General features: G+C 47.0%; 1 protein-coding gene across 6 annotated transcripts in view; it reads right to left on the reverse strand.

Moving 5' to 3' along the window:
- Positions 1-19,890, reverse strand: part of FGFR2 (fibroblast growth factor receptor 2) — a 100,558-nt gene that overhangs the window by 2,639 nt on the left and 78,029 nt on the right. For all 6 annotated transcript variants that reach the window (XM_072972013.1, XM_072972016.1, XM_072972012.1 and 3 more), the window contains 7 exons: positions 17,085-17,206; positions 14,637-14,747; positions 12,916-13,106; positions 6,355-6,477; positions 5,729-5,799; positions 3,907-4,044; positions 2,286-2,391 (listed from right to left, as the gene is read on the reverse strand). In XM_072972013.1, the coding sequence (XP_072828114.1) occupies positions 2,286-2,391; positions 3,907-4,044; positions 5,729-5,799; positions 6,355-6,477; positions 12,916-13,106; positions 14,637-14,747; positions 17,085-17,206 (862 nt within the window). The remainder of the gene's footprint in view (positions 1-2,285; positions 2,392-3,906; positions 4,045-5,728; positions 5,800-6,354; positions 6,478-12,915; positions 13,107-14,636; positions 14,748-17,084; positions 17,207-19,890) is intronic.

Genomic DNA, 19,890 nt, shown 5'->3' on the forward strand with positions numbered 1-19,890 from the left:
ACTGCAACGGCCGAGTTGAGTTGTTGCTACAGAGACGGAACAGCCCCACAAAGCTGAAAATATTAAATGTCTGGCCCTTGACAGAAAGATTTGTAGGCACCTGACATTTGGTAATTGTCAAAATGCAATTTTTTTTAATTTTCTTTCTTTCTTTTCTTTTTCTTTTTTTTTGTGCAGATGATTAAACAAAGTCTTCCCTGTTTATTTGGTGCAATGAAGTATAGCAGATTAAACAGGGGAAGGGGAAATTATCACCTTCCACAAGATTAAGTTTTAAATGTTTTTATATGTATTTGAACTGTTAAACTGGTTTTGCTGAAATAGCATGTCACCTTGAGATACTATTTGAATGTTGGTTTCAATAAACAAATGTTCAAAATGTTGGTTCTTGAAATTGTTTTAAAAAAAAAAACCAAAAACCTCTGAAACTATGAAAAGGTTTCTAAACAGGGGGACTTCTGGGTCTCACTGCCTCAGTTGGGTGAGCAAGTTGGGGTGCTTCTGCTCACAGCCCCAGAGGCCAACGAGTTGACTACGACACATGGTTTTTGCCGAGAGGTGGGCAAAAAGTGCAGACCACAGCACAACCAGCTTCAGTGTTATCAGAAAAGAGCCCACAGAATGTTGGCGACTATACATTTTAAAAGACAAAGATTAAAAAAAAAAAAAATGAAAGAAAAACCAAACCACCGCTATAATTCATCACCAGGGTTGGCAAGAGACAGAGTCCCTGTCCGAGAATGGGGGATGTGTCAGTTCCAACAACATCAGCATGAACCGCACAACTGGAAACAAACACGCCCACCACATCAAAAGAGAACTTTTTGCTTACAATGATAAAAATGAAATTTTGTCCTAAATGGAACCATTTTTCTCAACCATGTGGTAGTGATTTTCAGAAGGAAAGAAACTTCGATTTTTATATCCGTTAGACAATATGGCATTCTGCTTTTTTAGTTTAGGATGCTAGATGTAAATTTCAGTGTGAACGGGCCCACTTGAAATGTATAGATATAAACAAATGGCATCGACCATGGATATGGGATCACTAAAACGGAACTTTAGTGCTTTCCCAGTTTCTAACTGAAGCCATAAATGTCCAGATCTGATAGGGAAAAGAAAAAAACAAAAAAACTAGGTATCAGTGGATTCCAAGTCTAGGGTTAAAGGAACTTATACTAGAAACAACAATTTTGGCAGGAGAAGAAAGTTGGGTTTTTTTTCCCCCTTGAACTGTTCCTTTCCTTTCAACTTCTGAAGGTCAGCTGTATTCATTTAAATGCAATCTCTCTCTTTATCAGCCACAGTCAGACACACAGATAATGTTCCTGGCTTAAGACCGTAAATCACAACATTTGATTATTTTTTAAAAAATCACTCTGAAACTATTACATGTATTATTTAAAAGTAAATTAAATGTATTCTTTTCCTTCTAAAATATTTACACAATGTTAGCCTTTTATTGTTGTTAAGACAATTGTGGGGTTTTTTTGTCCCCCTGTTTGGAACTATTCTGCATCTTCATTAAATATCTTGAATTCATTCACTAACGGTTTCTCTCTATTGTAGGGTTTTTCTGGCCTTGATGGGTTTACCATCTTTCCTGCTCTCTGCACGGGAAGCAGTCACTGATGTGGCTGAGCTTGGACAGTGAGTGACAGAAGAGTGTTTCTTTTGTTGGCGTAGATTATAAATATTTCATAGAAAAATTTATTTTAACAAAAGGTAGAAGCTTTTGTCTGAGTCTCTCATCATCAGGAACCACGTGTACATTTACATACACAGAGAGGGAGACAAGCCACAAGCCATGACCAGGCGGGGGCATGGAGGTCTGTGCCATGTGTACGACAGAAGCTGGAAAGGCACAACTTCACAGCAGCATCGCTTTAAGCTCATTGGTAGCGGCCCATCCGCAGCCCTCACACTAATGACCAGGGTACGGAATCCAGCCGGCGCAGAAACCCCAGCTCCCTCCCACACAAACCCCAATGCTACAGTTGGACCTTTCTTTCTCCTCCCCACCCTCCTACATACATGCACCCTGAACCCACCACCCACAAGCCACAGGGAGGAGCAGCCTCAGGTGGGGTCCTCTGGTTTTGTGAGTCAGAACTCTCAAGATGCAGTTCCAAGAAAAGCCAGGATTTGGGAGGAACACAGTTTGGCTCAGTCTGACCCCTGGGAACAATGATAAACTATACCACAGACGGCAACGGGGAGGCTGCATTTAAAAGTCACACTGGCCTCCCAAGCAAGGACCCGGGCTTCTGAAAGGAGGTTCTTACCTCATTGGTTGTGAGTGTGAGAATCCGATCCAAGTCTTCGACCAACTGTTTGAAGGTGGGTCTCTGTGAGGGCACTGCATGCCAACAGTCTCTCATCATCATATACCTAGGAAAGATGGATGCCCTTGGTGAATTAATTTCTAAGCACTATGCCATGGCTATAAGCCAGTTTTAATAGGCAACAAGGAGATGTCCTAAATTATAAAAATGTGTCTGAACTTCCCTAGCAACTCAGGTGGGAGGTGGTGATTCACTTTGCCAAAAGAAGCATTGCGTGGTTCCTCTGAAAGGCACTTTGGCTTCCAAAAACCTCACTTTATCCAAAATGTTTTATGAAGGTATCTATGTCATTAAGAAAGACACTTCTGTGTATCCTCACGGCTGACGTCTGGTCTCTCTGTGGCAGTGCTATATGACAGGCCATCCCACTTCCATGGCACTTTGGGACACTGTGGGAAAAGCCATACAGGGGCAGGCCTTCCCTCACCACACGCCCCTGCCTGGACCAAGGCAGCTCGACTGTTATCTGCCTGACATTTTGCACAAAGGTTCCTTAGTTTAAAAAAAAAAAAAAAAAAAGAGTCGGAAAACCACAACTTCAAGGCAAGGTTCTTATGAATTAATCTGCCGTCGCTGGGCTGCACCTTAACTTCCTGATTAACTCTTGGAAAGGCCCAGGCTCCCAGGCCTTATCTTGATTATGGGTTTCGACAAACCCTCTATATTAGTAAAAGCACAAGGGATGACAGGGGGCACAACAAATGCCTTTATATCATATACTATAAAATGTGGCCATTCATCAACGTCCAGTGTACACCGAAGGCGCTCATGGGATTACAGACATAAAACCCCGCGAAACGATACTCAAGAGACCCTGGTCTCTGGGACAATCACTCTTCTTAGTCGGTTCTGGGACTCCCTTTCAAAGCACTGATTTGACTGCGCAAAATGCATGTCTCCAACACAATATAATTCCACTCAAAGCACCAGAGAGGTTTTGCTAGAAACCAGCTCATGGTTTTATAGTCAGATCAGGAACTCTAAGGATGGCAGCTGGACAAATTTTTAATTCTCTGCACTAAAATCTGGGTAAGATATACGTAACCAGGCTGTGTTCATTCGCTCAAAAGGCGGTCAGGGTCCCTCTACAATAGCCATTTTCAATGGTCACAAAGAGACTAGAGAAGCACCCATTCTCCACTCGCTGTGCAGGCGCCAGGTACCCTCGTGATGAAAGCGAGCACCCCCACGGTCTTCAAGCTTGTGTATGGGGGAAGGCCCGATGGCCCTTCCTGTCACTCTGAGAATGGCCAGGCACAGCACAGTGGCCCAGGGAGGTCACCGGGTGCGCCGTGCAAAATCGGGAGCCCTTGGCCGGGCAGCCCGGCACCCGCTGAGGTTTAAAGCTCTCTTCGCACACTGCAGAAGGATGTCTCTCTGCTTTTGGACAGTCAGGGCTCTCAGTGCAGCTCGCCCTCAGTTCTGGGGTTGAGCCCAGAAAGCTTCAGCAATCCTTCTTCTTAGGACATGTTTGGACAACCAGGGACCTTTGAAAAGCGAACCAGCCAGGAGAAGTGTTACTGGGGGCCACTGGGGAATTGGGAGAGACAACAGTCCTTACAGTTCGTTAGTGCAGTTTGCCGGCTTATCCATCCTGTGTCCTTCCTTAAGCAGCTTAAAAAGTTCCTCCACCGGAATCCCTGGGTAGGGCGAGCCCCCGAGAGTGAAGATCTCCCACATTAACACCCCGAAGGACCAGCTGCAAAGGAGGGGAGAAAACAGCATCACTAACTCATCTGAATCACAGAAACCTAAACACCCAGTTAAGAAAATAAACGCCCAGTCACTTCTTACGTTCAAAGACGAATGACCGAGACCCTTCTGCCGTTCCTCCGACACGCCCCTTCCTACCCCCAAGAGCATCCCCAAATGATGACGATGAGAGGCTGTTCCGATGGAATTTTCCATCAACAGACGACAAGGGATGGTTACCATCACTCTTTCTTTGTGTGTGTGTGTGGGGGAGGGTAGGGGGGTTGGTGGAGATTCAGGTGTTTTTTTCCCTCCTTTCATCGCTCTCAAATAAAAGTATTTGTCTTGATGCAGCGTCAGCAGCATGAACTTCTAAGCTGTGAGGCTCTTTGGGCTCCTGTCTGACTCTTCTGTCGGCCTGTGTGCCTGACTCCAGGGCTGTGACCTACAGTACGGGCAGTTAACAGAGAAAGCCACCAAGGAATTCTGCGAGGTAACAGTTGCCCAAGGTGCCCAGTGGACCATCTGAGGGCACTAAAGGTTCATGACTTACTCTGGTCACCGGGCAGGGATTCGGGTGGAGGGATCCTGTGCCCCAGATGAGCTTCATACACAGAAACTTAAAACATCTCACAGGGCACGATTTATACCTGGCCGTGCAGAGACCCACAGCTGGGTCCTGAGCCTTGTTTAAGAGACTCATAGTTCCTGAGCTAATCAAGCCGAGAACCCTGCATTTACCTGTGGTGCTGGCTTAATCACACCCTGACAGATTCTATCAGGGTGAGTTTCAGAAATGAAACTGCCTTCAGTTTTGTGCGGAGCAAGAGTAGCAGCATGGGACTGGCAGTCTGCTGACTGCAAAACTGGGAACCTGGACGCCTTCCTCCTGGGATGGCCGAAGGGGACCAATTAATGCCTGCCCAGAAACCCTCCCACCCACACAAATAAGAGGGGCTCAACTGATTGGTTTACATGGTTAATTCTGAGAAAATTATAGATTCACAGGAACTTGTCAAAAACAGAGCAGAGAGAGCCTCTGTACTTTTCACCCAGTTTCTTGCAATGCTAATAGCATCTTTCAATCACATTTCCAAACCAAAAAATTCTAAAACACCACTTACAGCCTGGCTCTAATGGTATTTTTAAGCGTATCATAATAGAAATGTTGCATTGTCTTCACTCTATTTCTATAATGTTATCAAGGATGCTAAGACAAGATCAGATTTTTTTCAAAGGATAAACAGGGAGCAGTCCTGTCAAGATCACCCGAGTGGACCATGTCCCACTCAGCCTCCCCCTGTAAGGACAAACCTAGGACGGGGGAAATATGCAAACCACTCTCAAGTAGGAGAAGTCTGAGGGCCCGGAGAACATGCCAACAGCTTGGCAAATTAGAGAGCAGCTTTGGACTTGCACATCCATGAGTAAGTTCAAGGGGGAAACTTCCGCTCTGGCAGGAGCAGGTTAGCGACTCCACCTCCTGTGCGCTTTGAAGCCGGGCAGATTAGTAACAGAGCATTGGTTACCAGCCTACCATAAAATCCGTCCTTTCTCAGGCCGGCTCCTGCACCTTCTATGGATGCGTGAAATGCAGCAGGCGCCAAAGAATGAAGGGAAGGCAAAGAACACGTGTGATTTCTGCAACTCAACCCGAGGGAGAAGACGGAGAGGAGGGAGCTACTACTCACACGTCGCTCTGATGGGTGTACACTCTATCGAACAGGGCTTCTGGGGCCATCCACTTGACAGGAAGCCGCCCCTGCAGGGGTGGGAGAAATGTAAAAGCCAATATATTAAAAAGCAGTTTACTTTAGCAGGTTCCACCGGGCTGTGCCCTGTTTATTTTAAGAGCTGACACTCTAATGGTTTTCACTGGACACTCATTAGAGCAGAAATGAGCTCTAAATGGGACTATACAGAGTGTGTGAGATACACAGACCTGGACACATTAATAAATGTCATTTCCGTGGATCCTCATGATCATCCATCTCCCTAGCACCCAGACGTACCCCGATCAACTGCTAGGCGAAAATTAACCCAGAAACTCGCAAGCTCTCATCTTTGCTGGGAAAGGTCTTGATGCAGAGCCTTATGAAATCCCAGAGGTTGCTGATTATTAAAGACTGTTTCACATTTACTGCAAGTATCTTAACTAGAGCTTAAATCTGCTTATAGGGAGGTTTGTAAAGAGTAAGGCAAAAAAGAACAGGAATAAAAAAGCACTGGTCCTTCTAGCTCCGAGCATCAGCTTTCATCTGGAGCATTCCATGCCACCCCTCCACCCCTTCCCACCATAGCATCACCACGGACTTACATTCGTGGTCTTCTTGTAATAGTCTATATTGTTGATATCTCTGGCCAGTCCAAAGTCGGCTATTTTCATCACATTGTTTTCTGTTACCAAAACATTTCTGGCTGCTAAATCTCGATGAATACACTGAAATTGAGAAAGAACTCATTTCAAAATGCTTCTAGAGTAAAAAGAAAACATATTCCTTCTCAGAGCACAGACAGAGAAGACATCTTAAGTCAAAACTTGGTTTCCTTTTCTAACTTAAAAAAAAAAGCCAAGGCCCTAATCATTTCCAAGAGCAAAGGCGGATAAGAAAACACATTTCCCTTTATCTGCAGGATCTGTGTTTAATGACCCTAAAATCTTCTGTCTCAACACCTGCTCTCTTGCCCTTGACAGCCAAACTTTCAGAAGAGCTGATTAAACTCCAACATCACATCATCTTCCCCTCCTGGTCACTTCTTGATCATTCTAATCTGTTTCCATCCCTGTTCCTCCTGAAGTTTGTGAAGAACTTCTTGACGGACCCAAACAACCTCTCCTCCATTTTTCCCTCTGCAGTTCCAGACACTGCTGATTTCTTGCTCATTTCTGAAACTGTTTCCCTGCTGAGTTCTACCCCAATCCCCTCTCTTGGCTCCCTCTCTTTCTTTCTCCCTGCCCCTCCAGATCCCTTGGCTGGCTCCTCTCTCCCTCCGGCCCTCAAGACAGAGGAACTGCCCCATTCATTTTGTATATTTCCGTGTATCTTCATGGCTTCAATTCTCAGATACACATGAAACGTGTGTAAATTCCTATCTCTATCCTGACCTCTCTCCTGGGATCTAGATTTTCATTTGTAACAAGCTCTGAATCATTTCCACATTGACATTCCTTGACACCTCAAATTCAAGGTCTCTACTCCCCTAATTCTTACCTTTTTGGTCTTTCTCATGTACACCTGAGGTATATACACCAGAATTCTTTACACACTCCTCCCAAGTTCTGTTGATTTCAATTCCCAAATGGCTCTGCAGTCTGCCCCATCCCATTCCCACTGAGTCCAGAGCCTCATCACACCCCGAGCCCCACAGACGGCTACACTGCCGCCCAACTGATCTCCATGCTTCCAGACTCAGCCCTATTACATCTTCTCTGCTACCCACAAATTATGTTTCTCAAGGAGCTGACCCTGTCCTTTCCTGGCTTGTATCATGGCCAACGCCTGTCTACCCATATTCTCCATCCAGTTCTCACCCAACACCTGGCCCCCACCCAGGACCCGACCTATGTCTGCCACATACATGGGGGCCAGAGGCTGAGACGCTCACCACAGGGCAGCTGATTCATAGTTCTTTTTAAGCTTTAAAATTATTTTGTGTTGGGGATGGTTAGGTTTATTTATTTATTTATTTAAATGGAGGTGCTGGGGCTTGAACCCAGGACCTCATGCATGCTAAGCACGTGCTCTACCACTGAGCTGTACCCCTCTGCCTTGATTTATAGTTCTGATACTAACTCCACAGTCTCAGAAAGGTCTAGTCACTACAACTACCATTCTTTCTTTTTACAAATGATGCACTTGTAAGGTGTTAGAAATGTCTTAGTTATACTTTAATATATCAACATTTCATCATGATACATGGTCATGAGGGTCCCAAATCACCACCCCCCCAATGGTAAGGAATAAAGTGAGCAAGCATCCCTGTCACTTTTACCCAGGTTCTTGGCAAAGACTATTATGTGAAGGAGTCGTATCAAGCTGTGTGACACGGGTGAAATGGGGCTGACTGCAGACATTCCATGAAATACGGAGCAAGTCAAACTTTCTCCGAAGAATAAATGAGGAATAACTTTTTTCTGCCCACCCCCTCAACTAGTCCTTGTGTTTACACGCTTCTCTGGCCCCCGGATGGGCTCAGATCATTACGGGGAAAGCAGGAGAGCCCCACAGGCACACACGTGCCCCGCCAGAATGGAAACAGGAAATGTGAGCGCTCCCAGAAGCCACCTGGGGACCCCGCCGGGGCGGGAGCCGGGTTCCTGGTTTCGGAGGCCTCTTTCAGTCGAACCTCTAAGCCCTGGGCCAGACTCTCCCAGCGGTGTGCTCCCTGCTGACATGACTCTGCACGTCTGGCAAGCCCTGCTGTCAGGAGACTCTGACTCCCCGTGTGCTGGGCTCCGACCACACATCAGGGCTCAACTCAAGAGCCAGCACGACGGCAACCTCCATTTTCACTGTGACGGCCAGAATCCAGCACCAACCTCCCGCATCCCAGGGCGCTAGGAAACACCTAAGCCCACCCTCTGGGCTGAACAAGAAGAGACTTGGAACCAATACTCAAGAAAAAGGAAATAATCAAAGTCAAGCCAGGTTCCCACCATCTGCAGAAGTCTGAGCTGTTCTTCAGTGCAAAGAGCTGACCATCTTACATAACGCGGGCTCTCAAACTGGTATTCGATCTTAAAGAAGTGAAGGTCAACAGGTCACTAGGGGAAGGAAGATGATCTATGACCCCGACAAGTGTGCTGGGTGTCTCTGCACAGCTGATCACGTTAAATTCCATGGCAACCTAGGAGATGGGCATTATTATACCCATTTTACAGATCGGGAAGCCAGGGCTTGCTAAAAAAAAAAAACCAGGAAAAATAAAAACCAACCTGCTCAGATTTAACACCTTAGAGGAGTAACTGGTTTTAAGGTTTGGTGAAAAAAAAAAAAAAGAAAAGAAAAAAAATGAATGTACTTTGAACTAAAAATAGCAAGGCGTTCATAATTTGCATAAGGGTCAAATACCACACCACCTAATCGTATTACTGTACACATCACGGTGTTTCTTCCCTTGTCCAGCCCCAGTGTCCCCGTATCAAGGTCAGGACTGCAAGTTCATTGCTATGTTCCCAGCACAGAGCCTGACTCAGTAAACAGTCACTGGGCTGAATTCCTAATTACAGTCCATCAGCAACAAGCCAGCCGTCTCTCTCAGCACAGTTCCTCAGGCATGTCCCTAAGAAGCTCATCACCATCCCCCGGGAGGGACCCTTCCCCTGCCTCTTCATTCTCCACCGTCAGGAACGAGCCCTCCATTTTTGGAAGCAGCTCCACTCAGGGGACCATTCTGAAGATTTTCATCTAGAACCTGCTTCAAAACTGTTCTTGGTCCTGAACTGCAGGTGGCCTTCAGCAAAGAGCTTTGAAAACATGACTGCAAAGCCTTAGGAAACAGGACTCCATCCCCTCCACCCCACCCTGGGTTAGTGAACAAGGCCCCAACACAGGGCATCTCAGCGCTCCTCTCCTTGGTCCAGAGAGGAAGGGATTACCTAAGAGCAGGGGAGCTGGGGAGTGGGATGTGTGGGCGGAGAACCAAAAGGCCAGGTCTGGGACCAGACGCTTGACTCTGTCTCCATCTCATAAAGGAAGACGGTGACCACACACACCTGCGCTCAAAGCTTTCCTGGGACCAGTCCTCAGCATCCTTATCCATAAAATGGGATTTAAATACCCCTGTTTCAGAGTTGTTCGGAGGTTGTGCACGATACTGTATGTGAAATGCGTGCCCTGTGCCTGGCAGACATGAAGCTCTCAAGAAGTGGTAGTGATCAGTAATAAGGACAATTGTTATTAACACAATGCTGTAAATAAGGGTATTTTCAGACTATCATGCGAAAACGTATTCTTTGCCCCATTTCACAAAGTTCATCTGATTCTCAGTCCTCCGTCCACCACACCAAGCAGTTCCAGAGCAGGAAGGGTCTCGTACTCGGGGCCAAGGTGCAGAGGGGGAACCACCACTGCTCCCTGAGCCAGACCCACCCACCGCTGACCACTCCGCCTTCCCAAGACTCCTCTCCTGGCCTCTGTGAATCACATCCTGGGCTTCCTCTTGCCTCTCTGACCATGTCTCCTCCGTCTTTTCCTGCGCTTTCAGCCCTTCTCCAGATTTGAGAGTTTTCTCAGGGTTTGACTCCAGGCTTCTGTGCATCCCTCTCAGCCCCACGCCCCAGCCCCAAGAGGAACTCGTCCATTCCCATGGCTTGAAACTACACTTCCTTGGCTGGCACTGGTGTCCAGCCCAGCCCTCGGAGCTGAGCTTCAGCCCTGGTTGACACCTGCCCTGGAATGACTCTCAGGCATGTTCAAAATGCTCCTTGGATTTTCCTCCAGAATCTACTCCTGCCACCCTCTCCCCAGTGCCCTCCAAGCCACCCCCCGTCACTTCCCACCCCACGTCTTCCTCCTCCTGATCTGTTGCACCACCTTCTAACATCTCAGGCTGGAAATCCAGGAGTCACTCTTGATTCCTTTCTCTCCCTCCCATATCAAATCAATCCATTATCTGCCCTGAGAGCAAAATATATCCTAAACCAACCTACTGTAGTGTCTGCCAGAGCCAATCAACCCGAGCCCAAAGCACGACCACTTGTCATAGGACTCAGAGCCTCCACCCGCCGGGCAGGCAGCACAAGAGTGAGCTTCACAGCGCAAAGGAGCTCGCGTCTCCCCCCTCGGCGGCTTCCCAGCACCCGCAGCGCAGTGACGGAGCAGGGCTGGCTGCCTCCAGCCACGTCTCACGCCCTCCGCCCACAGGGAGGGAGGGAGGCCAAGGCACGGAGGCCACGTGCCCTCTGCCCACCCTAACCTTGGCTCTTCCTCACCCCACAACGTTGGTTTCCTCCACAGCACGGTTCTCAGCCTTTCACATACTTATTTTTATTCCCACATTTATTGCTGATTTCACCCGTTCCCCCCGGTTCCCACTCCAAGAGACCAAGGACTATGTCCACTGCAGCCACCTGATCTGGAGCCTGAAGCATCCGCATCAGGAACACTCAGGAATCTTTGCTGAAGGATGAATAAAACGATCAGGCCAGCCTCTCACCACGTGTGTATTAGCAGCAGTGCCCTGCTGAGTCCAGAAAAATTCTTTCCCGTCGCCCACACCAGGAGAACACGGGGTGACCAGGACCAGAACGTCAGGGTTTCATTTAGGAATAGTTCCAAGGTACGGAGAAGGCAAAACAACGGATTTCCATGTTTGCCAGATGCATCTGTTGTGTTTACCTGCTCTTTCTCCATCCAGCCTCCCCATCTCACACACACACACTTTTCATGGTTGAACCATTTAAAAGTGAGTTGCAGGCCTCAGTAGCATGTGTCTCCTACCTTAACCCGAAACCTCTATCGTCACCCCTAAATTTAACACTGATGCAGTCACATTCCCTAATATACAGTCCATATTCAAATTTCAACTCTTCATAAATGTCCCTCATAAAAGCTGTCTCCCCACCACCACCCAGAACAGGACCCAGCCCAGGATCACACACGTGCATTTTGTTGTCACATCTCTTAAGCCTCCCTTCATCTGGAACCGTCTCCCCAGCATTTTTTGTCTTTTGTGACACTGACATTTTGAAGTGACGTCTTGTCAAATGACCCACATTCTGGATCTGGATCTGATTGTCTCCTGGTGCCAAAGATTTGTCAGTTGGCGAACCTCGCTGGGCACATGCGTGAACACAAGTGCAGAACTCAACACTTCTCATTTCCTAAAATCTATACATGGGGAGATTTTACAGGAAAATAAGAGATCTGAAAAATCTTGAACTCTGGCCTCTCTTGAAAACAGAAAACAAAACAAAAAAGCAGAACACGATGGAGCTCTGGCCGTGTTCCCATGTGGCCACAGACAGCAGCGGCCGAGGTGCGGCCAGCCCTCCCGGAACCCCTACCCTGCGTGATCTAACAGGGGCCACCTCACTCTCACGTGACTGGTATGGCCATGACCCAGCCCGGGCCGCAGGGTGACAGAGGGCCCACGCTTCCCAGAGACCCTTACTTCTTTGGGGACCCAGGGAATTCCTAAGGCTGCATTAAAAGAGGAATGACCCGCCTCTGCACAAGGAGGTAGCGCGTCACCTCCCCCAAGCGTGGGCTAAGGAAAGGTGTCTTGGGTCATCCAAATGCCCCAGGGGACATCTGGGCATCTGTCAAACTGCTTTCAGAATAGCTCAGATGTTTCAAGTTCCACCGCATGTGGCACGCTCGGAATGCAGGCGATTCACCTCAGGGGACCTGGCCAACTTCTAACCGCAGAGGGTCACCCCACTAAATCAGACAGACCCAGAGAACACCCCGCACTCAATGTCACCAAAATAGCCCTTTGCTTGATCTTTAGTCGTGGAATCTTCGATGCCGTATCAAACTGAAAACCATAAACACAACACCGGGAGTCCAGGGCCAAAGACTCAATAACCACAAAATGAAGAAAGCCCCCAAATCATCAAGAATTCAAGGTAGCACCCCTCCCCCAGCTGCTGTCTCCCCGGAGACCTGACTCCCCGGAGGGCCACGCCCAGTCCTGCCGCAGAGAAGAGGCATCTTTTCGCTCATCCCTGCGGTGTCACTAGGGGTTTATGAGGCTGCTTGGGCTTTTAAAGAGTTCATCAAACCCCGATGTGAATCATGCAGTGAGTATTTTCCAGGCTGAACAAGGCAGGCAAGGGCTTGACTCAGCAAATGAGGACATCCAAACTGCCTATTTTCTTCACGGTTATTTTAAACTGGAATCCACCCAACCAAGGGGAACGTGAAGGACTCACTTTTTGGGAAGCCAGGTACTCCATGCCCCGGGCCAGCTGGTAGGTGCATGACACCAAGTCCTTGAAGGTCATCTGCTCCTCGGGAACGCGGTTGATGTCGTAGGAGTACTCCATCCCGGGCGGCCTCCGGGCGCGCAGGTATTCCCGGAGGTTGCCCTTGGAGGCGTACTCGACTATGACGTAGAGTGGCCCTGGGGGAGGAGAACACGAGCTGGAGAGGCAGCGAGCCCCGGATCTGCCCTGCGGCGGCTCAGCCAAGGAGCTGAAGTGACTACAATCCAGTATTTTATTTATTTTTTTATTAATATATACAGAAAAAGCACACACACAAATAGAAGACCTGCCTTCTAATCTCCCCAAAGTGACACCCAATACTTGGTCAAGATAGTCGTAAGGGTCTTTGAGAAATAAAACAGATTCAATTAAAAAACAAAATACAAAAAAAGAAAAAAAGAAAAACAAAAAACAAACAAACAAAAAAAACAGAGAAACACTGAGTGTCCCTTCCCTGAGAGGCCACTCTCACCTGCGCCCACTTGGAAAGCACTGGCTACTGTACATCGGCTCCCTCTAGTTCACTGTAACTATTTCACATACACATAGGTATCAATAAACAAGGTATCATTTTTAATCAGATCAATGGATACTAAAGCTAAAGCTTTGCAATATTTTGCCCCTACCTGTTATCCTACTGGAATATTATCCCAGCCAGGTTGATAAAAATATATCCAGATCATTCCTTTTAATAGTTACACAGATTCTATCATACAAATATACCACACTGTATTTTTCTATCCCCCTTATAGGTTTGCTTCCAGGTTTGGGCCACTGCAAACAGTGTGCAATGAACACTGCTCTGCATGGCTCCGTATAGACACATGCAGTAGTGTCCCCGTGGTATGGACTAGGTATTGGCAAATGACAGCCCGCAGGCCCAGTCCTGCCCACAGCCTGTGTGTGTGTGTGAACGTCACTGGCACACAGCAAGGCCCATTCACTTCTGTGTTGTACGTGGCTTCTTTCTCACTGCAGTAGCAGAGACGAGTAGTTGCCACAAAGACCCATAAGGCCCAAAAGCTGAAAATATTCATAATCACCCTTTACAGAAAAAGACTCCCGGTAAAGACCCCAAAGAGAAACTGCTGATGCCAAGACAGGCATTTCCCAGTTGATTAGTTATCACCAAACTGATTCCCAGTGCCTTAGCTCTTCCATGAGAGAAGCCAGGGTCTGTCTCCCATAAGGAAGACCATGCGTCCCTTCCTGCCTGTCTCTCCTCTTTCAGGGCCCTCTCGGGAGCTCAGCCACATGCTGCCCAGATCAAGACATGGCTTCTTCCATCCCCATTTTAAGGGAAGAACTTGTCAACCAAAACGCAGGCTCCTATTTTGAGAAATCACTCTTAGCACTTCCAAAACAAAAACATAAGGAGACTCCCTTTTCCAAACACCCTCCAGACTGTGCCCTAAAAGCAGCAGAGCCCCATAAGCCTTCCCATCCAATGTTACCCAACCAACGCCCACCTTCCCCTCAGGCACGGTCACAAAGTCTCCTTTGTGCTCAGGGCCAGGAACGCCTTCCTGAAGGGGTTTTAAGGAAAACCTGAAACACGCACTTGAGGGGCCCTAGCACCAAGATCTAAATAAAAGTCCACCCGTTTCTAAAATGAGGCTGACACTGGCCCCGGGTTAGTGCATGAAAGCACTGCTCCCTCCACTCACCATCCTGAGTACAGGCTCCGAGGAGATTTATGATGTTTTTGTGCTTTCCAATCATCTTCATCATCTCCATCTCCGACACCAGATCAGAAAGGTCCTTCTCTGTGGCGTCATCTATGAACATTAGGTAAATTACAGGTCAGTTTCCTCTAACCTACTGGTTGCCACTGTTAGTTGATGAAAACTTGGCTGGAACAGCATGCAACTGAATTTTAGAACCAGGGAAGACTTTCTAAATCACCTCCCTCATCTTCCTGGTGAAGCAGTAAAGGCCCAGATAGGGAACTGCTCTGCTGCATGTCAAACAGCTGATTCTGGGTCAACAGGGTCAAAACTCAGAACAAGAACACAGGCCTCTGACACTAAGGCCAAGCCTTTTCCAGCAAACCTCCCAAATATGGCATTTTTCTCTATCAGGAAATAATTCCATCCTCTGGCAGATCTGAGATATCTCAGAAAATCACACAAACTTCATGAGAGCAACTGTGAGGACTTCCAGGGAGGAAGAGGAGGAGGAGGCTGGGGGCCCTTTATATCACTTTAGACTTTCCCTGGACCACGTGCTGCTAGTCGGAGCCCTCGCAGCCCTCAGAATGCTCGCAGATGGATTCAGAGGGCACCCTGGAACTGCAGACAAGAGGTGTATGCATGGGCATCTCCAGGGGCCAAGGCTCATGCCTTCCAAAGGGGCCACAATTCCCATCCCCCAAAATTAAAGTTTTAAAAACCTCTACTCCACTGAAAAACAAAATAAAAATGAAAACCTCTGCTCCAACATTTCAAGCAAGAGCAGCTTACGTCCTGCATGCACAGGCTTACAGCTTCTAAAAAGTGGCAAGATTCTTCCCCAGGTGCCCCACTTCAATTTTCCCCTGTGGGAAAATCTGGGCTTACTAAGCGATAAGCAAATGAGATGAGGGCATGGAAAGAAGCCAGGCTGCAAGAAGCTCTTTGACTTCACAAAAGGAAGAGCGACACAACTGCCTGGAGTATAAAATCCATGCGGACGGACAGACGTGGAGGACTGACCACCAGCCCCACAGAGGATGGGGCACCACTGGGGTCACAGAGTGAGGTCTCCTCTAGGCTCTGAGCCACCCACTGGCTGTAAAAACAGCCCCATCGTAAAGGCTCTGTGGCTGATGTCTTTCCCTGTCCTAAGGGAAGGCCAGCCTTGGTATCACCAGAGAAAGAGGACTCCCAGACTCCCTCCCTGAGCTCCACAAACAAATCAGAAGCTCTGCCAAGAGGGACCAGCCTTCTCCACACTCGGCCCTGGGCTGCTGAGGGTGGCTAATGCAGGGCACACAGCCCACTGCACCTGCCACTCAGAAAGGCGAGGAGGCAGGTCCAGGCCACGCAGGATGCAGGCGGGGGGCTGCCCCTGTTGGTGGAGCCGAGACTCGCCCAGTAGGAGAGTGTAGTCCTCCCAAGCATCAAACCCCCAAGGTGGGAGCAGCTCAAAACACCCTAGTAGCCCCTGGGAGCCATTCAGATCCAGAGCTTAAAAAAAAACAAAAAAAACCCAACATCTTCCTGACCATTTCCACCCCGCAACCTCCCCTCAGGGAGAGACGTGATGAGTGTCCCACAAGAACCCACAAAAGAAAGAAAAAGCCTAACTCCCCAGGCATCCACAATGTGCCAGGACCCCCACATCCCAAGAACGGATCTCTCCACCGGGAAATGTGGGAAAAACTCAGCTTAGGGTGTCCTTTCTGAGATGCCTACAATAGGATTTATAATGCAACCGTTCCCTATAACTCCTCTCATAAAAGAATACTGCAGGAGGATGAAGTTAATGGTTAAAAGTTTCAGCTTCTTGGACGTAGGCATGAAGCAGGGTTGGAAGGTTAATGCAGAAACATTCAGACTCCCATGAATGCCACGTGATGTTTACATCTCTGAGAGGTTGTTCACAGGTTCTAGAAGGTTCTGCACCAGCGCCAATCCAGTTAGTTCCCTTTTAGCTTCCCAAGTGACTCCCCAGACCACTGTCATTCCTGCTTTGGTCCTCTTGTAAAGGAGAAAGGGTGTCCGTACTTGCTCCCTCCAAAAATGCCAATTTTTCTTTATTTGTAAGTTAAGGTTGGGGTCCTGAATCCAATGCACCAACACTCATCTAAATTAATCAACTCTATGAGAGTGGATACTTCCTAAGCACATACAAATATAAAAGGAACAAAGACTCACGGTCATTTCCAAGGAGTCGAAGAATAGCACGATCTAGGAGGCTGCCGCTTTCCAGCAAAACCAGCTTTTCTTTTTCGTAAGTGCACACAGCTCAAGATAAATAGTCTGTCCAAGATGCTGATTTATACTGAAAACTTCTCAACCCCTAGGTCAACTATGTGCTCTCTGACCCCCTGCCAGGATAGAGTTCACATGCCACAAAAGGAACATTCTTGATAAGACGCCCCCCACCCCCACCTCTCTCCCCTCCCCACTCACCTTTCAGCATCTTCACTGCCACAGTGACTGCCTCCTTGGGCTTCTCTTTGTCAATTCCCACCGCTTCAGCCATGACCACTTGCCCAAAACAACCTTCTCCCAGGGGTTTGCCCAGCGTCAGCCTAGACGTGTAAAGAGAGGATTAGCGCACAGCATCTGGTGAAGGGGTGTAGTGAGGGAAATTCCAGAACTAAATATAAAAATCTTTCAGCAGCTTGCAAAAGCGTGGAGCATTGATCATATGGAACTAATGAGACTTGGGGTACACACGCGCTTGACTATTTTCTTCGTGACGTTTTAGAGAATGTCAATTACTGCTGGAACAGCTATTAAATTTCACATTTGTATTCTTGATTTATTTTCTTTATGGAAGGTATCCTTCTTGCGAGTGAGGTGGTCAGCTTTCCTAAGTGCTAACAATGAGGAGCTTTTGATCTTCAGCCCGTTGAACACTCGTCATTTAGCATGTCTCAAAGAAAACCGTGAAAGCTGTTCTTATTTTTTGTCTCTGAGAAGTGATGTCTTTAAAAATCGCTATTATTCAAATACCAGTGGATTTTATGATCACATTCCGGGCCAAGTTACATGACATGAATCTTAAAACACATTTCAAGGAATCACTAGTTTTTTTTTTTTTTCACTAAGGGAAAAAGAAAATTCTAGAAATTGAGGGGAATTTTTTTTGACATAGTAGCTTAGAAATTCTTATGATTACCCAAAATTAACAATGAAGAAAATCCAAAGTGAACACAGCAAACTAAATGTCTAAGCCCAGAAGCTCTACACACATCATACAGCCATACAGTCTCCTTGGGCCCAAAAGAAAGGAAGAGACGCTGCGATACATCTGCATGTGCTTTTTTCATTTAAGCACAACACAAAGTACTGAGCCGCCACTAGCAAGGAGTATTTCTGGTAAGTACGCAATGGTTTGCAAACGTTAAGCAAAGACCGAGGGCAGTGTGTGCTATGCTGAGGTCATTCCCTTTCTATCCTGAACTAAAATTAAACTTAATATCTTGGCAGAAGATAAACATTTGCATTGGAAAAATGGCTAATTTATGTCCCATTGCCCTGCTACTACAAGCAAAACAATCCTTTCTTTGTATAATGTCTGCCTTCCATCTAATAAACTGCTTCTAAATAGCCTTCATTCATTGGAAATCCGCTCCACCTACGGTTGTGCTAAACACTGTTTTGAAATGCTTAGCACTCAGATTTTCCGCACTCAGGGTACCCCGGGCGGGCGCTAACAGTTGGACACAGACAGACTCCCACTGTTGCCGGTGGTGTCACCGGTGGCAAAAACTAAGGACTGAAACTGAGAGCTGCAATTTCTTAAAATATGATCATAGCTCCCCAACTCAGTCCTACATCCATAGGAATGTGCCATGAACTCACCTACTAGCTTAACCAAACCAGGGAGCTGCGAGGGCTCATGAGAAACATCGCTCTACGTTTTCCGCATTTCCACATTTCCACGTTCTACAGGTAAAGAAACCACTCTTTCTTCCCTGGTGCCTTACTGGTAACTGTTCAGTAAACAAGTCCTGAATGAACGAAGAGCCCACAAAATAAACTGGAAATCACTTCCATTAACACTCTAACAGAATGACACCGGCACAATAGTGAGGTTCTAACTTACGATGCATATCAGCATCTCTAAATGAGCTGTTAGGAAGCAAAACTGGTTGGAGTTGTATGTATCAAAATGACAAGTGCCATGTGAACCACCTCCCCTTCCAAAGAGAGCTCGTCAGATCCAGTCTCTGGGAAAGCTTATCTCTGCACTTCCACATTTGTATATGAGTTCCTTTCTCTAGACAGAGAAGAACGAGACACTTCTCCGACATAATCTCAGGGAGATAGCGCAAACGTCAAGACAAATAGGGCAGCTGTATATAAGCAAGTCAAGGGCTTATTCCAGTTGATCTGATGCAGGCGCATAGGCAGTGATTCCTACCTTCCATTACTCTCAAGCTGTTTGGACTCTAACTACCACAAGAGGTACCCCAGAAATGACCGCCGTATTCATTTCAGAAGGTGGGTCAGAAGGTGGGTCTGGGGGCTGGTCCCTGGCTAGAAGCCAGAAGTTGTGCTCAGTCCCAGGAGGTCTGTACCATGAACTCCATTTTATAGAAATGAAGTTCAAAGAGAAATCAGGAAACTCACAAGGTTGCCCAGCCACTGGCCGGCAGAGCCAGGATTCAAACCCAACCCAACAGAGCCCAAGGACATGAACTTCAAAGCCAGACCAAGAAATACACAACTGCCAACAATGCCTTCCCCAGAGCCCCAGTGGCCACACTTTGACTGAACACCTGATTGGAACACCTCTTTTTCACCCATTATGGACCCAAGAAATTTGATGTCAGGTACCATACTCGAAGCATTTCTGCTCAATATTACATTAATAACTATTAAAAACAACAACACTGGCTAACGATGCTTAAGGCAATTTATATTCTAGACCTACTTTCTCTAAAGAAATGAACTACAGAACAGTCACACTGGAACCAGCAGTTGAAATGTCAACTATGTTTTATAAATGGGATCATAATACCACCTTTATTCCATTTGACTGGGTTTCAATTATCTAGAAAGTTTTAAAAATGCTAACAAGGTACCATCTTGTTTGGGGACCAGCCATAGCTTAGTAGCTCTGTTTTAAGAGAATTATTAAAAAAGAGGGAGAGAGAATCAATTCTTTGCTTTTCCAGGCGTTGCTTATTTCGAAATATAATCTTACCCAAACTATAGCTGATATCATCTCAGCAAGACCTTGGCAGTTAAGGGTCTTAAAAAG

Source organism: Vicugna pacos, chromosome 11 (genome assembly GCF_048564905.1).
Source record: "Vicugna pacos chromosome 11, VicPac4, whole genome shotgun sequence".
NCBI classification, from domain to species: Eukaryota; Metazoa; Chordata; class Mammalia; order Artiodactyla; family Camelidae; genus Vicugna; species Vicugna pacos.